We start from the raw sequence: 15721 nt of genomic DNA, 5'->3' as shown, positions 1-15721 counted from the left end.
TCCTCCCATGGGGAAAGGCCCGATCGGGCAGAGGATGTCCGGTATCAAACAGCTGACGTGTTCTGGCCCTTCGGTCGATCGTTCTGTCGATCATGATGGTAGGTGTGAGGCTGTAGCAATGCGTGCAGGAAGTCGTACATGCCCTCAGGCCGTCGTGGTGCTGCGCGAGCATACTTTGCCGTAGTCTGCAACTTTGATGTGAGAAAAGCGAAACACTAGACGTGTAGCTTGTTCCGCTTATTATACAAAACACGTGATTGCTTGTTTGATGGGCGACTTGTAGCCCGACCGTACACTGGTTCTTGGCGCAGCTTGGTATCTCTACGGAACGACCACGCACTGTGTTGACTTTGACGTTGACGTTGAAATATATTGTGATTATCTGTTCGCGCTCAATGGACTGGCAATTGGCGTGATAGTCTGTGGTTCCTAATACACGTTCATCATTAACCGTTGACGCTACTTCCAAATGATGGTGTTGCTGTTTCCGTCGCAGCACCCGTGAAACAACAACTTGGCGCGTTCTTTCTCCGGTTAAAAACGCGTGTTTTGGTTTCGAAACTAAGGCAGATCTCAGGTTCGGCCTTACTACTGTGACAGTCCATGTGCGAGAGCGTTTTTGACATGTTGTTGAACGTTTCGGGATCAGTTTGGTCTGAGGCAATAAAGATGAAGATGCAGGTAGTGGATGGCAAGTGGGGTTCCAAGAAGCTTAGATGTTAGCGCACCGCTAGCCTCACCTTTGGAAGGAGTGAGGAGTGAGGGCCAAAAGTCTTGTATTCACAGAGGTTGTCTTGGTTTCTTAGTTGGTCGTATTTAATTGCAACGCTTCACTATATCGCTAGAGTATGCTAGTGATATGTTGATATCGTCGTATGCACTCCGACAGCGTCGAGGCCTGTACATTGCTGAAATTCATAAAATCCCGCGCAAACATCCAACCTCGCATTATCTCCTTCTTGCCAGGCCTGTGACATATAGCTCTCCGGGCTCCGCTTCTACCTTCCAGCCTTCGTTGACTAGCGTCTTCAGCACTGCAGGTCCCAGCTTTCCTCTTCCACCCTCGCTGTGTCTGCCCAATCCGGTGATGATTCTATATGCCTCACCACCGCCTCTCCGGCCAGCCCCACTCCACTCTGGTATTCTCCGCTCGCCCAGACTGTTCCACCAAGCTTGTGTTCGTTGCCTGGCGATTCTAGTTGCATCTGCCACAGTGACACCATGCAGATCAAGATATGTCGGACCAGATTGTTGCGAGACGAATGCGTCGGCTTCGGCTGCGTTCATCGCTTTCAGGTTGGCATTTAGGTCCCGGCCTTCTTGTGCGTAGTATGCGGCCGCTTGTCGCATGAGGGGGGTGGATTTGCCCCTACGATAGGCGCCAGATGCTTTTCCAAATGCTTCGTTTCGAGCAGCGGCGGTGGAGACTGCGTCGCGCGGTCGGGCAGATGGATTCAAGGTGGGAAGTTTAGTGGCTTCGGAAGGGTCGGATAGATCGACGGGAGCGTATCGTAAGTCGAGCTTGATGCCACCTTTGCCGCCCGTCTCGCTCGCAAGTTGTTGGGTGAGGGACTTTGCTAAGTCTTGGGCCTTTATCGTTGATGGGGCAGTAAGGCGTACTATGGCGAGGGCATGCTCCAAGTCCATAGATGGGAAGGCTTCGTTGAGTGTGATCGCATCTTGCACCAATGCAGCATCGGGCTGACTTTCCTTCTTGTGCTCAGCGATGTCCTTTCTTACGATTGCTAGCACAGTCGCCGAGAGAGATGTTCCGTTCGCGTGGTAAAGTGACGATACAGTCTTCGCCGACAGACCTGTGCGTGATGTTATAAAGTCAACGTCGCGACTTGTACTTTGCCAGCGATTCGCCGGCGCATCTGATTCGACGAAGTGAGTGGTGCCCGCTTCGAGCGACAGTCTCTGTTTCTTCTTGCCCTTGCCTTTCTTGCCTTTTTGCGGTACATGGTGATCTTCTGAAAACGCATCAATACCCTTCGCAACTGGTCCTTCTTCAGTAGGGCTCCTCCTACTATCATCGAAGAAAACTTGGTTCAGCAGTTCATCCGTCGCTTTATCGTAATCGTATCCGCACTTCTTCAGCGTATACGTCACTTGCGCAAGACGTAGGCCAGGGAAGGTTTCGGCAAGCAACAACTCCTTTGTTGGGACGTCGAATTGTTCAGTGTCCTTGTAGTACCCATCCTCCAATGACCCTTCCGAGCTCCCTGACCGTCCGTTAACACTAAGTGTCGAGAAGTCGTTCGAGAGAGTCGAGTGATCCGTCGCTACCGTTTGCGTCGTCCACGATTCGGCATTGGAGTCGGCATCGGTGCTGTGTTTGTCTGGGCTACTCTGGACAGCGCCTCCGCTACTGCCAGATGGGTCAAAGTCGAGGGCTTCCGCCTCGGCTGTCAATTTCAGGGGTTCCAGTAACTGCCTAGTAAGGTCAATTGCGTTTGGTTCCCCCGCAAAGTCCGAGTATATCGTGTAAAGTAGTGTGGGGTCTATTGCTGGGCAGTACTCCTGCTGTGAGTAGCATTGCCGTTAGCGACATCTCGCGACTATTTTGTCTCGCTCTCTCACATACCTCGAGAAGACGCAGGTCCTCATCCATTTTGGTTCTTGTAGTATTGACGTCTTCTTAAGTGTCTGTACAGCGAGTGCATACTCAAACTGGACTTCGAAACTGATGGGGTTTGTCGCGCAGGTATCCCTTCTTGAGGCTTGCGCGTTTGATGTGACGAGGCGGATTGTAGTTTATTAATTGTCCGATAGGCGGTCGCACAGTGAGAAGTGCGTGGGGTGTTGTGACACAGGGTCGGCGCGTAGTCGCGAAAACCGTGGGAGGAGGGGAAAATACAGCCGAGCTTGGCGCATAACGTACTGTTCACCGTTGCTGCAGCATGGCGACCGTCAATATAGGAAAGATGAAAAGCTCGCGACGTCCAGTTTGCAAGCTCACTTAATTCTTCGCGCTGGTCAGATGTTAGACGTCATCTCGTCCTGGATCGAATCGCGCGTCATCCACCGATTTAGTATACGCTAATGCAAGCGCTGTATGGCTCAAGCGTATCTACCGCCGAACTCTTAACAACCTCACAACTCTGTGAAATAACGACTACGAAGTCTGAACATTGTCATTTGTCCTTGTTGATGTCGGAAAGCGGGTCAAGAGTTACATGTTGGACTATCAGGAGGTGGTGTTCGGTCAGCGCAACACGAACCACGGAACAGAAGAATCCTGAACGGGTTCTGCTGTGGAAAGCCTCCAAAAGCCATCGCCAAAGTGCTCTATAGAGGTCATTTTAATGGGTCTTCAACCTCGTGCATTTCGACCGTAAAACTCCGTCGTTTCTGATTGGGTTGGCCGATCTGCTCAGGCACCTGCGAATCAGCCTCGCGCGCCGCCATTTAGGCCCCCAAGATACGCCCGCATCTCCATCACATTCATGGCAGTGCAAGGGATCTGTGCCCCAGCATGCATGAGTTTCGGATTCGGCCTCCTCCAGGTATGAGTAGTTTAAGTACACCTCAGGCCCCCATTGCACAGTGACACATTCGCGACTTCGATCCTTTCGCACCCCTCGTACTCCAAGACCGCACTCACGATTCCGATCAAGCGCCAAATGACATGCCGCCCCTCGAGCGTCGCTCCGCCGACCTCTCGTTACAAGGCACTGTAGCGATCATCATTCTCGTTATCATATTTCTTTCCGGCATCTTCTGCACGATCATTTTCTTCAAAATATGTAGCAAACAGCGGAGGCGCGAAAGGGCTATGCGCAGGATGCAGGAAGAGCGCACGCCATTCGTAGGGGCTCAATACATTGCGCCGGCAGGTGCGCCAAGCAATGATCAGGAACCTCTACCGGCAGAGCTGCATAACGAACAACAATACGGATACACCGGGCCGCTAGAGTTGCAGGGAACCGGGAGACTTGAGCCTCTGCCAGCGCAACAGCTGGATGGGTATATGGCAGCAGTAGGTGCCATCATTGTTGGAATATCTGATGAAAACTTAAGGGCTGACGTGTTGCAGCCAAAATTCGATGACAGCAAACCCGTTGAACTACCTGCGAATGTAATGGTGAACGATGCAAATGGAAAAGTTCTGAGACAGAAATAATGAGAGCGTATTGTGACACCCGAATGAAGATGTCAGGAGTTCATGCATCGTGATAGAGATCACCAGTGCTACTTCAGCGCAGACGACAAACGCCGTGCCGATATAATAAGAAGCCGTCCCTACGGAACTCCGGAGCAGACATTCTATTGCAATGCAGAGACGAAAGCTGTCTCGCTACCGCAATGAGAGATCCCTTCCCTGGGGCTTCAAGATTAGCGTATTGCTAGTCTTCGTATACACGGTCCATCACTACTAGAACTCCATCGTTCGCGCATCGACTCCTGGCTTGTTTATAATCAGTCTCGACGAGAACTATCGCTGTATCAATCAGTTTTACTCTCGACAACAAATCAATACCAGGCCTGCAAACAACAGGGATCTCATTGACGCCAGCAACATCCCCATTTTCGACCCCATGGATCCCATCACTGGCAATACGGTATCCGCCGACGGAGACAGCAACATCACAGATAATATTCGAATGGAGGGCGGAGAAGCTCCGAACAACGAGGCGGATGGCGAAGCGGAGAACTACATCATTGATGACACCCCACGTTCCACGGGTTTAGCGCGCTCCCTTCAGAAACCAAGGCCAAGATTGTCCGTCTTCTAAGTCTATCGGTCTTTTCTGGGGTGTTCTTTCGCCGGCTACACCATTTACAATCCAGTATCTCCCAGACCCGGATATCCACTATTGGAGTCTTTCCCTCATCACAGCGCTAAACCGTCTAACGGACCTCACACGCAGCGCCCACAAGCGAGACGCGGTCTACTTTACGGTTAGACATATGAATGAGAGGAATGAGATTTCCGGCAATAACGTAGACGAAGGTAAGATATCTTCGAAGTCCCAAAGAGAATCGTACTAATAACATACTTGAAGACGTCTCAGTCTTGATGGCGATTGCAGGCGACTTTGTCATTCGCCTTGAAGACGTAGAGTACAGCATTCGAAAGATGCGGAGCAGGGTCAATATCTATCGCCCTGATTATCAAGGCCAAGGCCGAAGTCGGAGTCATGGGCGTGGCAACTACGGCAGTGGTCGAGGCGGTCGTGGAAGTCGTGGTGGCGGACCGCGTGGACATCAAGGTTGGGGGATCTTCGTCATCTGAACCTACGTTCCGTAGTTGAGAACCATCTGGCTGCCGGCAAAACGTTAAATTACAGGTATTATAGATAGGGCTACAATATTTCATACCCTTATCTGCTGGATATAGATGCCTAATAATACGCTGAAAACTTCAAGACCTTGCCACCACGCATGACACCTTGATCTAGAGACACGTATTGAGGACCGTATATATCATACACCCACTGAAGGCCCTTGCTTTGCCATTCTCATCGTAGACCCTAAACCACAGACAACCTCCATATGATGAACAATACAACTACCGCGCTCGCGCGCCTAGCCAGCTTACCAGTGAGCCTTCTCGCATCCATCCCACGGCCGCGAATTTCCTACATCCCTGCTGCGCATGTTAAACTGAAGGCGGACAATATGGCAACAGTGTCAGTCTGTGTAGTGCGTCAGATTTGGTTATACGTAGAGGGTTGGAGGGATAGCAGTAGGCGAAAGAATAGAGTAAATGGGGACGATGCAAAAGACGAAAGAGATGCGAAGAGACGCTTGAAGAGGCGGAAGGCGCTTGGAAGGTCAGGTAGAAAAGCAGGCAAAGGCAGAAATGTGAAGATCATTGCAAAGGGCAGATACACGCTGTTATTGCAGTAATAACGCCAGTGCGGTAGCGTTACAAAAGCAATAGTATTCCAATAAGTAGCGAGAAATAGTCTATTCGCTTTCCGATTCAGAATCATCTTCCATATCAGCATCTTCATCCAGATCAGAATCCTCATCGTCCATGGCGCCAATGATATCCAACCGCAAACCCGCAGTCTTACACGCATCTTTAATTTCTCGAGACACACCCCCTTCGCCTTCCACCACTACCATGGTTTTCCAGTTTCTTGCGACAATATCTTTCTGCTCAATAGTAGCCAGAAGAAGGTCTGTGACTTCAGTATCACTTCCTAGCTCGTTGAAAAACTCGAGTGTCTCCATCACCGGCGGAAGACCAACTGAATGAAGACGCGGCTTCTTAGACGACTTTCCAAATAGCTGGTAATCCCAATTCAGACGCAGTGTCTTGAGCGCCGCAAACTCTCTCATGCGTAGCACCTTGCGCCCAGTAAGTGTCGGGTGATCGATGGTGATGCTCTTCAAAAACTCGGCCTGTGACTGGGCAGCCAGGATGTAATCCCCAACGTTGTCAGAGCTCTCTTCCAGTTCTGGCTCAGGCTCTTCCGCTTGCGTCATGACGAATTCTTCAAGTGCCTCAGGTAGTTCGAGAAGATCACCGAGGGAGTCGTCGTTAATGTCGCATTCGATCAAGTGTAGTTGCTTGAGCGCTGTCATGTGCGGCCGCTCGATGTGATCGAAACCCTTTTCGTCTAGCTTAGCTCTGCGGATCGTCAAGGTTTCCAGCGTAGGATGAGCGAAGATGTGTATGTTTTCGCGCAGGTCCCAGTAAGCATCGTTAGCGCACTGGTAGAATAGTGAGCAGGTCTTTAAGCAGGCGAGGTCGAAAGGTCCATTGAACAAGGTACCGATACCGTGTAAGAGCACGTCGGGAACCGATATATCGAGCTTCTCCAAATTCGACATAATAGATAAAGTTCGAGATAAGCTGTCCGAAGTCTTGGGATCGAGATATGAGCCATGGACAGGCGCGTCGAGCGCCAGCTGCGATAGCTCTGAGGAAGGATACGCCAGCTTGACTTCATAGATGGCTGAACCACGACGCGGTCGACGGCTCAACGACTCGCTGAACGTGAGGTGAAATTCTGGAGTCTCGAAAAGAATGCTCTTATACAAGACGGCATCACTGAGGCGGTGGCATCTTTTATTGACGCGCGATACGTTGCAAAGATCGCGCCTGGAGATACAACCGACCGCCTCGAAGATACGGAGCAGCAGCTCATCGGGCAATGTGCTCAACCTATCGCATAGGACGGCGGCCTTACTGTCCTCATCCATTGGCATCTCTGATATTAAAGTATCGATACGAGAGAGGGAAGACGAGGTATCCATGCGCGAGTTACTTCGCAACTTTCGCTGCGAACACGTGGAGATGGCCTGACTCGCTGGAATGCGGGGAAGCTTGTGGAGCCGCCGATCTTCAATCAGGGTACAGTAGAAGGATACAAAGGAAATCCTGCCTTGGAGTAAGGGTTCGAAATTGCTAAGAACATTGGGATACGATATTTGTACATGCAGGAGTATGAGAATGAAGAAACGGCGGGCGATACGACAGTCCAGGGGTGGAAGCTGGACAGCGCGCACGGCCCGCCACGTGTGGCTGGTCCCATGACATCACCCCAAAATCTCCATTCCTCATCTGACGCTTGCATTTCCACAAATGACATCTTCTTCATACACCGTGTATTGGACTTCCGTTTCGTGGCGGCATGGAAATGCTGAGAAAAGATACAATTTCGGGTCGTGTTTCTTTAACCATATCAGATTAGTAGCCAGCTCTTCTGCTCCAGGACTTGGCCGACGGCAGTACGCAGCGCACAGCTGTGTCGTTAATGCAGCCCCAAAGACAGACTTTGCGATTGATTTCGAGCCTTTCAACGTCGACAAAAGTTGTCTCTCCCGATTAGGATAATCATTGAGTACCTGAATATATCTTTTGAGATGCTAGAATCATGGTTTCACCCAGCGTCAGTCACCGAGCACTGCATCCATGGTAACACTGCTTTGATCCACAGCACCGCGCAATATACGGTCACCCGTTTGGTCGTAAAAATTCACAGTTCTGCGTGCAATACATTTCTCTTCCCCCATATATTGGTCAACGAATACTTTGAGATGTAGAACAGCTACACGCATTGCAACTCAGCCTTCAATATATCGGACGGAAATCACATTTTAGAAGCATACGACCCTAGGAAAGAACGACATGGGTCAAACGCCGTCAGTTGATGCTTTAATTCAAGCAAGCGCGCTCTATAGTTCACCCGCAAACAAATGGGGAAAATCGCATATTAAAGACGCCTTGCCAGCTACATCGCACGCGGATAGAAAGGAACCACCTATTGTTGCAGACAACTTCCGTATGGATAGCGTTACTGCATTCTTCGAAGGGTTAAGTCATACCGAAATCCTCAAATACTGTTTAGGCTTTGACAAACCGGGCGTTCCAGCACTAGCGGAACATGTTGTGCTAATCGCTTTGAAGTGCGGCACTTTGAGTCGGGAACCATTTCGTCTACTGGATGTTGGCTTACATGTTCTCGAGCGAAAGGGTATGCGACATCATCTTTTGTCGCCGGGACCACATAGCGTGAACATTCTCAACAGTGTAGCATACCATCACTTGCGTCTGCAGGGTAACGCGCATTTTGCGAACTGCTTGCCAGACCCCAATAAGTTAGAAGACAACCACTTCGGTACCACACGCTTTGTAGATGAAGCAGAAGCGGGTGAGTTTTTGGAAGACTGCTTCAGGAGACGCATCAAGACGGAGCCGACACCACTAACGTACAATCTCGTACGAGACGAGTACGTTGCCGAGGAGTGCGGCGAGTGCGACCTCGGTCCTATTGTTCTTCTGAACTTCGACAAACCGCAGCTTCAAACTCTTCAAGATATGTTCGGATGCCACCCTTCAATCTGGAAGAACATTGTAGCAACGATAAGCGCACAAAGCGTCGCTCAAGAGCAAGGCTTCGGCTGGCGCGACGAACCCATCACGTTACTGCAACTGACTAACGACCTCGGGATCGATTACCCGAATTCGAAGACTGCCGCTGATCGTGTTGCATACACCCTTATCGACGTTGTCCAGATCATCATGCACCCGAGATTTCCGCGGGCGAAGGAAAGCATTCGGTCCGTGGTCAACCTCACGATGCTTCATAGCCAAAGTCTCCTGCCTACATGGGGTAAAGAGAATTTTTCTACACAGTGCGGTGGACATGACCACCGGCGCTGCGCCTGTGGCTTGCTACAATCCGCGATCAGATGTACGAAGTGCGCCAAGTCAAGGAACCATTTCTCAATGTACACGCATATGGCGGAGGTTTGCCCGTGGTAAAGTACTTGCGTGCTATTCCATAATCACAAAATCCCATCTCGCTTGATCAATCAGATGGTTACCCATTTCGCTTTCTACTTTCTACTCCATTGTCTATGCCGTCGCGCGCACTGATGTACACAAGTCTGTAAAGTAAGCAAATGTCGAATCTAGCCGCATTGGCAAACTGGTATCTAGCCCCCCCATAGAATTTCAATCATAGTGCAGAAAACTCCAGGGCTCGACCTCCCTGATCTTACTAATAACATCGAATCTGACAATAAGGTGTTTTCTGGTATAGTTGTCATTTGGGTTGCGGATTGCGGAAGTCGTGAGTGGCTTGCTGCTCGCTACATATCGTGGTAGTACCAGTCGAAGGCTACCAAAGTATGGCGATCTAGTAATATCACTTGCAATTCGCAGCATCATCCTTCTTACTTGCTTGAAGTAGAAAACTCTGATAAAGTCATACGTCAAAGCACGTAGGCAGCACCATGGATTACATTCACCCTTGGCGATTAGCTTGAACCCCCGCTGTATAGCACTAGCCTATTCGTCGCACCCACCACTGTATATCATTCACAGAGCCTTGGTATTGTAGAGTCAATCATGGTCGAAAGAAGCACATCAATCACTCTACAAGTTTATCACTTATATTTCAGCCAGTCCCCCTTTCCTCCACCAACCCTTCTCGTAGATCCTTCAAGTTCCGTGCGGCAACGAAGATTTACAACATCAACTCTTCAAAACAACGAAAAGATGTCCAACTCAGACCTCTCTCGCTCCGTCAGCCCAGACCACGGCAGCTCATCATCCCCCTCCCCTCCTCCTTCCGAGATCCAACAGCTCGCGTTGGCCCTGACCTCGAAGACCGGAAGCGAGGTCTTCTCGCACTGTCTTGGTCTCTCCAAGCTCGAAGGCGTTCCCTTCATCGCCGACAATATAATCGTCGTAAACTTCGACACCGAGAACTGGGTCGCTAACCATGACGCCCTCACTGAAATCGGCGTTTCAACCTTCGACTCTCGCGACATGCGCACGCTGAAGGAGGCTGGTATGAACGGAGAGAACCTGCTCAAGCAGGTCTACTTCTACCATGCGCGTATCTTGGAGAACGCACATCTCCTCAATATCAAGTATTGTGTTGGTAACCCCGACGAGTAAGTAGACCTCTTCCATTCCAATCAACATGATTTAATTATATGCTAGTAACCGCTTCGGTCAGACTCGCTTCTTGACCAAGCTCGAAGCCGCTTCGATGCTCAAGGAAATGTTCGCCTGGCCCATCGACCACCAGAAGCCGGAGTTAGGTTTCTGTCCCGTCGTGGTCTTGGGTCATGCCCTCCATGGGGATATGGCGATGCTAAAGTCCACGCTGGGCTTCGACGCCATGGCTTTGGAGACGGTGGTCAAGATCATCGACACCCAGCAAATGGCTAAGGAGTGCGGATACGATTCTTACGGCGGCAACAAGATCGGCCTAGGTAATCTCGTCGCCAGCTGTGGTTTCAAATATCGGGATGCCCATACCGCTAGCAACGACGCGGCTATGACGTTGATTGCCGCTGTTCAGATGGTCCTTCCTGAAGAGCTGAAGCCAAGAGATGGCGGCTTGCAGCAGGTCGTTGACGATATTGAAATTGCTAGCCAGCTGCAAGAGTGGGCTTGGGGTAACGATCTCTACTGCCTTCGCTGTGGCAAATACGGTCACACTAAAGACAAATATCGCAACAAGCGGTGTTTTGCCAAGGTCAAATGCAGCCACTGTGCTACCTCCCAGATCGAAAAGCGTAAGCAGACTGCAGGCACTCATCGAACGGAGTGCTGTATCTCTTATGCGATGCGTGGGCCTGAGGTGGTTGCGACCGTTGAGCATGTTGCAAGCGTGATTGCTGGTCTGAACCTTGGAGGAAAGTAAAAGATATTGAGAGGGTATCAAATTGGCACATCCGAGTCTTTGATACTGGATTAACTTGGTTGTGTTTTCGTGGAATGATCTTGCAATGTTGTTGGTATGATAGGGAGTACTTTGAACTTCTGGCTTTTGCCTGAGCAGGGTTGAAGCCTGTCAATGGTGCTCCAGTTAGTGGTAGAAGTTATAAATATGGTCTAATGATTCGAAACTGATGAACAAACTCATATGGATGCTTGCCAGTTTCGACATCGTGACGTGATGCTGCCATATGGTTCAAGGACAGATTCCAGAGCGGCGCGATTCGCATAGACTGACCAACAGAAGTGAAAAGTCGGTATGCAAGCGCGAGGATAGGAAATGAGGAACCTTTGGTTTTGTATCACGACGTCGGAGGTCTTACAGAGGCCACACACTCCAAGTCCCCTGACATGTTCTAACGGACATAGCCGTGTGGACTTACCTCTGCCCATAATCAGCAACACCACGTAAACTCCGTCGACGCTGTATAAGTACCCCATCGTTGCTGTAGTTCTTCTGTGTGCTAACTACAAGTATACAGTCAGACTTCTTCCTCCTCTTTCACTTTCACCTTCGCCTCGCCAGTGCGACTCTGTTTGCACGGCGGGGCGGGTCAAGGCACGAGATTACTCACGATCAATGCTCATCGTCAGCCAGGAATTTACTCTCCTTGCCTATCAGTGGGCGCGTGCAGGTTTGCATTCTCCCCTCCGTACAAATTGCCCCCCTTGTCTCCATTGCAGTCTTTACTTCTCTTGCTCAACCGCGATCACACACCGCGACCAGGAACTCAACCCGAGCGACATCACCGAATTGAGACCGCCCCTCCGCACGAGAGACCACCAAATACACCCACAGCCACAGAAAACCTACCACACCCCGACGCTGCACATTTCTCGAGTGACATCGTTATGTCCAACAACGCTCAGGACGCGCCCGTTCCCGCTACCGCTTCTCCATCCACAACAACAACGACGACGACGCCAGATCTGCGAGACCCCGCCATCGTCGCTTTAGAAGGCCGCTTCAACGAAGCTACCGATCTGGAAGTATGGTATCACTGCATCGGAGGCAAGTTCGTTCCCAATATCCCCGCCATCGCCGAGGAAATCTCGAACCACATCATCGTGATCTGCCTGGATTGCGAACACTGGAGCACCAACACCGATGAGACGACTGAGGTCGGTGTTGCTATGTTCAGTCGGCAAGACGTCTTGAAAGTAGCGTGCACTGGAGATTTCGGTTACCACGGAGAACGCCTGATGGAGCAGGCTCGGTTCTATCTCTTGCGCCCGATTGAGACCTCCCACCTCCCGAACCAGAACCCCGACTCGCGCGGAGTCAATGGAAACCGTTTTGGTAAAGGCCGTTTCGTCACCTTCGAAGAGGCTCGTCAGATCCTAACAGACCTTTTCATCCAGCCAATCAAGGGTATTCCTGGCCTGAAAGGTAACCACCCAATCGTCGTTCTTGGCCACGATGTAGGGCATGACAAGAACAACCTGAAGTTAAAAGCAATCGCTTTTGATATGGATCCGATTGGCACTGTAGTACGCTACATCGACACGCAAATCCTTACCCGTGACAAGGGCTACTGGCTGATGCCGAGGAACGAGCAGATTGGCCTTAGGCGCCTCGTAGAAGCGCTTGGATTCGAGCATAGTGACTCCCACACAGCGGCGAATGATGTGGGTCGAACCTTGATCTCGGCCTTCCAGATCGCGCTCGGTGGAGACAAATGGAAGACGGATACTCGCAAGAGCATGAAGCAGGTTGCCGATGATCTCGAGCGCTATAGCGTTATCACCTTCGATGAGAGCCTTGGTGGTGTCGAGAAGTACTGCTGGAAATGCGGAACAGTCGGACATATGAAGGCAGACTGTGTCGCAACCGACCTTCACTGCGACGAATGTGAAGAGAACGGGTGCGAGATCAAACTCGGAGCTGAACACGTCACCGCTCATTGTTTATGCGTAGCCAACAAGAAGGCTGTTGTACGACGCCAAAAGGATGCTGCTGCTCGGGTACTCAAGAGGCCCAAGGTCAAGAACATTGCTCGTGGAGGTTTCATGTCCAACTCTCGGGTTCGGTCCATGGCACGTGGTGGCACTCAGCCTTCATCCAGTCCTCCTCCGAACTTTGGTGGACCACAGCAGTATACCTTGCCATACAATAGCCCTCCTGGCGGACGGGGATACGTCCCACATAGCCCTGGAGGAAACCCTTCCAGGGGCTTTGGTGGACGCGGTGGTCAGGGTGGTTACGGCAATGCTTCGTTTGGTAGGGGTAGTGGTGGGCTACATATTCCACAAGATGGATAAAGTGGCTACCATTGGGGTTGAGGATTGCGCGTAGCAAGGGGGTCTTCAGATGGTTTTGGCCGTTATTTGCAGGCGTTCTGGGTAGGCCTGGAGGGTGTCATGTCATTATTGGAGTTCGAAGGTGGCTAATAATGCCTCGAAGATACGCTGGGTCTAGCATAGATGCAAGCAATATGAGCTGAGAGTATATCATGCCGGATACGGTGTTGCTTGCGAGAGACGTGATGTGATGCGCGGCTGACTAAGGCAACCTTGGAACGTAGCAGGCAACCGCGTCATCGGTGGCCGCTGTAAGCCGCAACCCTGCCGTGTAGCCGTCAACAACTCCCACCATGATAAGGATAACACAACTGCGACGCCCAGCAAGGGAACGCGGTTGACTTAATACCTCCGATTATAGCATACGACCGCCATGATCGAGAATACGGTTCCAAAGTACCTGCTTATGAGGACATGCATCCTCGGGTTTCGCGCAATCACGCCTTTTAGCATCTTCTGGGTCTCTTTCAGCATCGCAGAACCCCCACATTCGGCTTTTCGTCGCTTTCTACTGGCGTGGAGCATCGTAGAGACCGCCTTCTGGTTGCTTGTCTACCTACCCCGCAAGCGCGCGCTCCAAGCTTCGGCCCAACACCCACAACCACTCGAGAAAGAGGAGAGGAAGGAATTATTCTGGCGATGCTGGGATAAGATACCACACCCAGAATACTATATCAGTAGATGGTTTCTGGGCGCACGACCGGGCGAGATACGACGTGAAAATGTGCGCGAGTTCTATTCGTGGGCGCTGCTGAACCGCGGCACTGAGAGCGATGAAGAGCGGAGGAAGAGACGACAGGCACACCCAGAGGTCGCCAACGCTGAGGATGACGAGCTGAATGAGTATGCGGATGGCATCGAGACGATGCTTGGGAGGAAGCTGGAGCCTGGCTGGGGCAGCGCAAAGAGCTTGCGGTTGACTATCGACCAAGTCAATATGGCGCATCGGCCCTTTCTGTGGTACATGGTATGTCTGATGATCTATTCCCGCTATATCTTCTAACAACGATAGATTGTGATGCTTGTCGACACCCTCACTGCCGCTCGTCTGCGCTATTATGGTTTTATACTATTCCGCACCCCGCTTCGCTCCTCGCTGGCCACCTTCCCACCACGGCTTGCCAATTTCACCACGCGCACCATCTCCTCTGCACCGGACATGAGCTACTGGTACCGACCACATACCTCAAGAACGCGACTACCAGTTCTTTTCGTACACGGCATCGGCATCGGCCTGCATCCATACGTCGAGTTCTTGCACGAGATCAACAAGCACGATCCACTTGCGGCAGAAGACGGTCAGGTCGGTATCATTGCAGTGGAAATCATGCCTGTCAGCTTTCGCATCACTGGGCCGATTCCCGACAGAGACAACATCTGCCGGCAGATTAACATGATCCTAGAACGCCATGCTTTCGACAAAGTCGTCCTGGCAAGTCACTCTTACGGCTCTGTCATCTCCACCCACCTTCTTCGAGACCCCAACACCGCTGCCAAGATCGGACCGATGGTCTTTGTCGACCCTGTTACATTTCTACTACATCTTCCTGATGTGGCATACAACTTCACAGCGCGCAGGCCAAAAGGTGCGAATGAGCACCAGCTATATTACTTTGCTTCGACCGACATGATGGTTGCGCAAACGCTAGCTCGTCAGTTCTTCTGGGCACAAAATATACTATGGAAGGAGGATCTCAAAGACCGAGATGTGACTGTCAGTCTTGGTGGCAGGGATTTGATAGTCGACACTGAGACGGTTGGAAAGTACCTAAATGGTGCCGACCTTAAGGGTGAGGATCGAACCTGGAAGGACTCCGAGTGGAGAGGCCGTGGTCTAGAAACGGTATGGTGGCCCACTGTAGATCATGCACAAGTGTTCGAGAGGAGAGAGGGTAGGTCGAGATTAGTGCACGTTTTGAGAGAGTACGTCAAACGCAAAGGAGAGGAGGACGAGGTGGAAGAATTTCCCTGAGAACAATGCGCATCCTTGTACATTGACCTAGGGTTTCGCTACTCTCCCGTACCATTTAACCGGTTAGTTTCAACTTCATCGTACGTTGGTAGTTCAGGTCCCCAACGAGCCGTAATTCATTCTGCGGGGGCCCGTCCGGACGGGTCTGAAACGGCGAGCCGGCCCCGCCGATCCCGAAATAGGTGGTATATACGACGCACGAATGCACGACGACAACATGCATACAGTTGGCAGCTTACCTAGAGAACCTT

General features: G+C 51.1%; 6 protein-coding genes across 6 annotated transcripts; 4 read left to right on the top strand and 2 right to left on the bottom strand.

The window, feature by feature from the left end:
- Positions 1-948: 948 nt before the first annotated feature.
- Positions 949-2614, bottom strand: ALTATR162_LOCUS5272 (uncharacterized protein; the record flags this gene model as incomplete). Its single annotated transcript, XM_043312891.1, has 2 exons — positions 949-2526; positions 2588-2614. The coding sequence occupies 2 exons, from the start codon at positions 2612-2614 to the stop codon at positions 949-951; spliced, it is 1605 nt and encodes a 534-aa protein (XP_043168826.1).
- Positions 2615-3631: 1017 nt separating this feature from the next.
- Positions 3632-5239, top strand: ALTATR162_LOCUS5271 (uncharacterized protein; the record flags this gene model as incomplete). The annotated part of the gene is made up of 5 exons (XM_043312890.1): positions 3632-3982; positions 4040-4081; positions 4458-4680; positions 4724-4957; positions 5010-5239. 5 exons carry the CDS (start codon positions 3632-3634, stop codon positions 5237-5239), a joined length of 1080 nt encoding a protein of 359 aa, XP_043168825.1.
- Positions 5240-5916: 677 nt separating this feature from the next.
- On the bottom strand, positions 5917-7167 carry ALTATR162_LOCUS5270 (uncharacterized protein; the record flags this gene model as incomplete). Its single annotated transcript, XM_043312889.1, has 1 exon — positions 5917-7167. One exon carries the CDS (start codon positions 7165-7167, stop codon positions 5917-5919), a length of 1251 nt encoding a protein of 416 aa, XP_043168824.1.
- Positions 7168-8089: 922 nt separating this feature from the next.
- On the top strand, positions 8090-11123 carry ALTATR162_LOCUS5269 (uncharacterized protein; the record flags this gene model as incomplete). Its single annotated transcript, XM_043312888.1, has 3 exons — positions 8090-9021; positions 9868-10365; positions 10415-11123. 3 exons carry the CDS (start codon positions 8090-8092, stop codon positions 11121-11123), a joined length of 2139 nt encoding a protein of 712 aa, XP_043168823.1.
- Positions 11124-12049: 926 nt separating this feature from the next.
- On the top strand, positions 12050-13459 carry ALTATR162_LOCUS5268 (uncharacterized protein; the record flags this gene model as incomplete). The annotated part of the gene is made up of 1 exon (XM_043312887.1): positions 12050-13459. The coding sequence occupies one exon, from the start codon at positions 12050-12052 to the stop codon at positions 13457-13459; it is 1410 nt and encodes a 469-aa protein (XP_043168822.1).
- A 412-nt stretch (positions 13460-13871) lies between these two features.
- ALTATR162_LOCUS5267 (uncharacterized protein) lies at positions 13872-15470 on the top strand (the record flags this gene model as incomplete). Its single annotated transcript, XM_043312886.1, has 2 exons — positions 13872-14465; positions 14511-15470. 2 exons carry the CDS (start codon positions 13872-13874, stop codon positions 15468-15470), a joined length of 1554 nt encoding a protein of 517 aa, XP_043168821.1.
- Between the last annotated feature and the right edge of the window lie 251 nt (positions 15471-15721).

Source organism: Alternaria atra (genome assembly GCF_907166805.1).
Source record: "Alternaria atra isolate CS162 genome assembly, contig: 25, whole genome shotgun sequence".
NCBI lineage: Eukaryota > Fungi > Ascomycota > Dothideomycetes > Pleosporales > Pleosporaceae > Alternaria > Alternaria atra.
The sequence above is the reverse complement of the archived record's forward strand: the minus strand, read 5'-3'. Positions and strand labels throughout refer to the sequence as shown.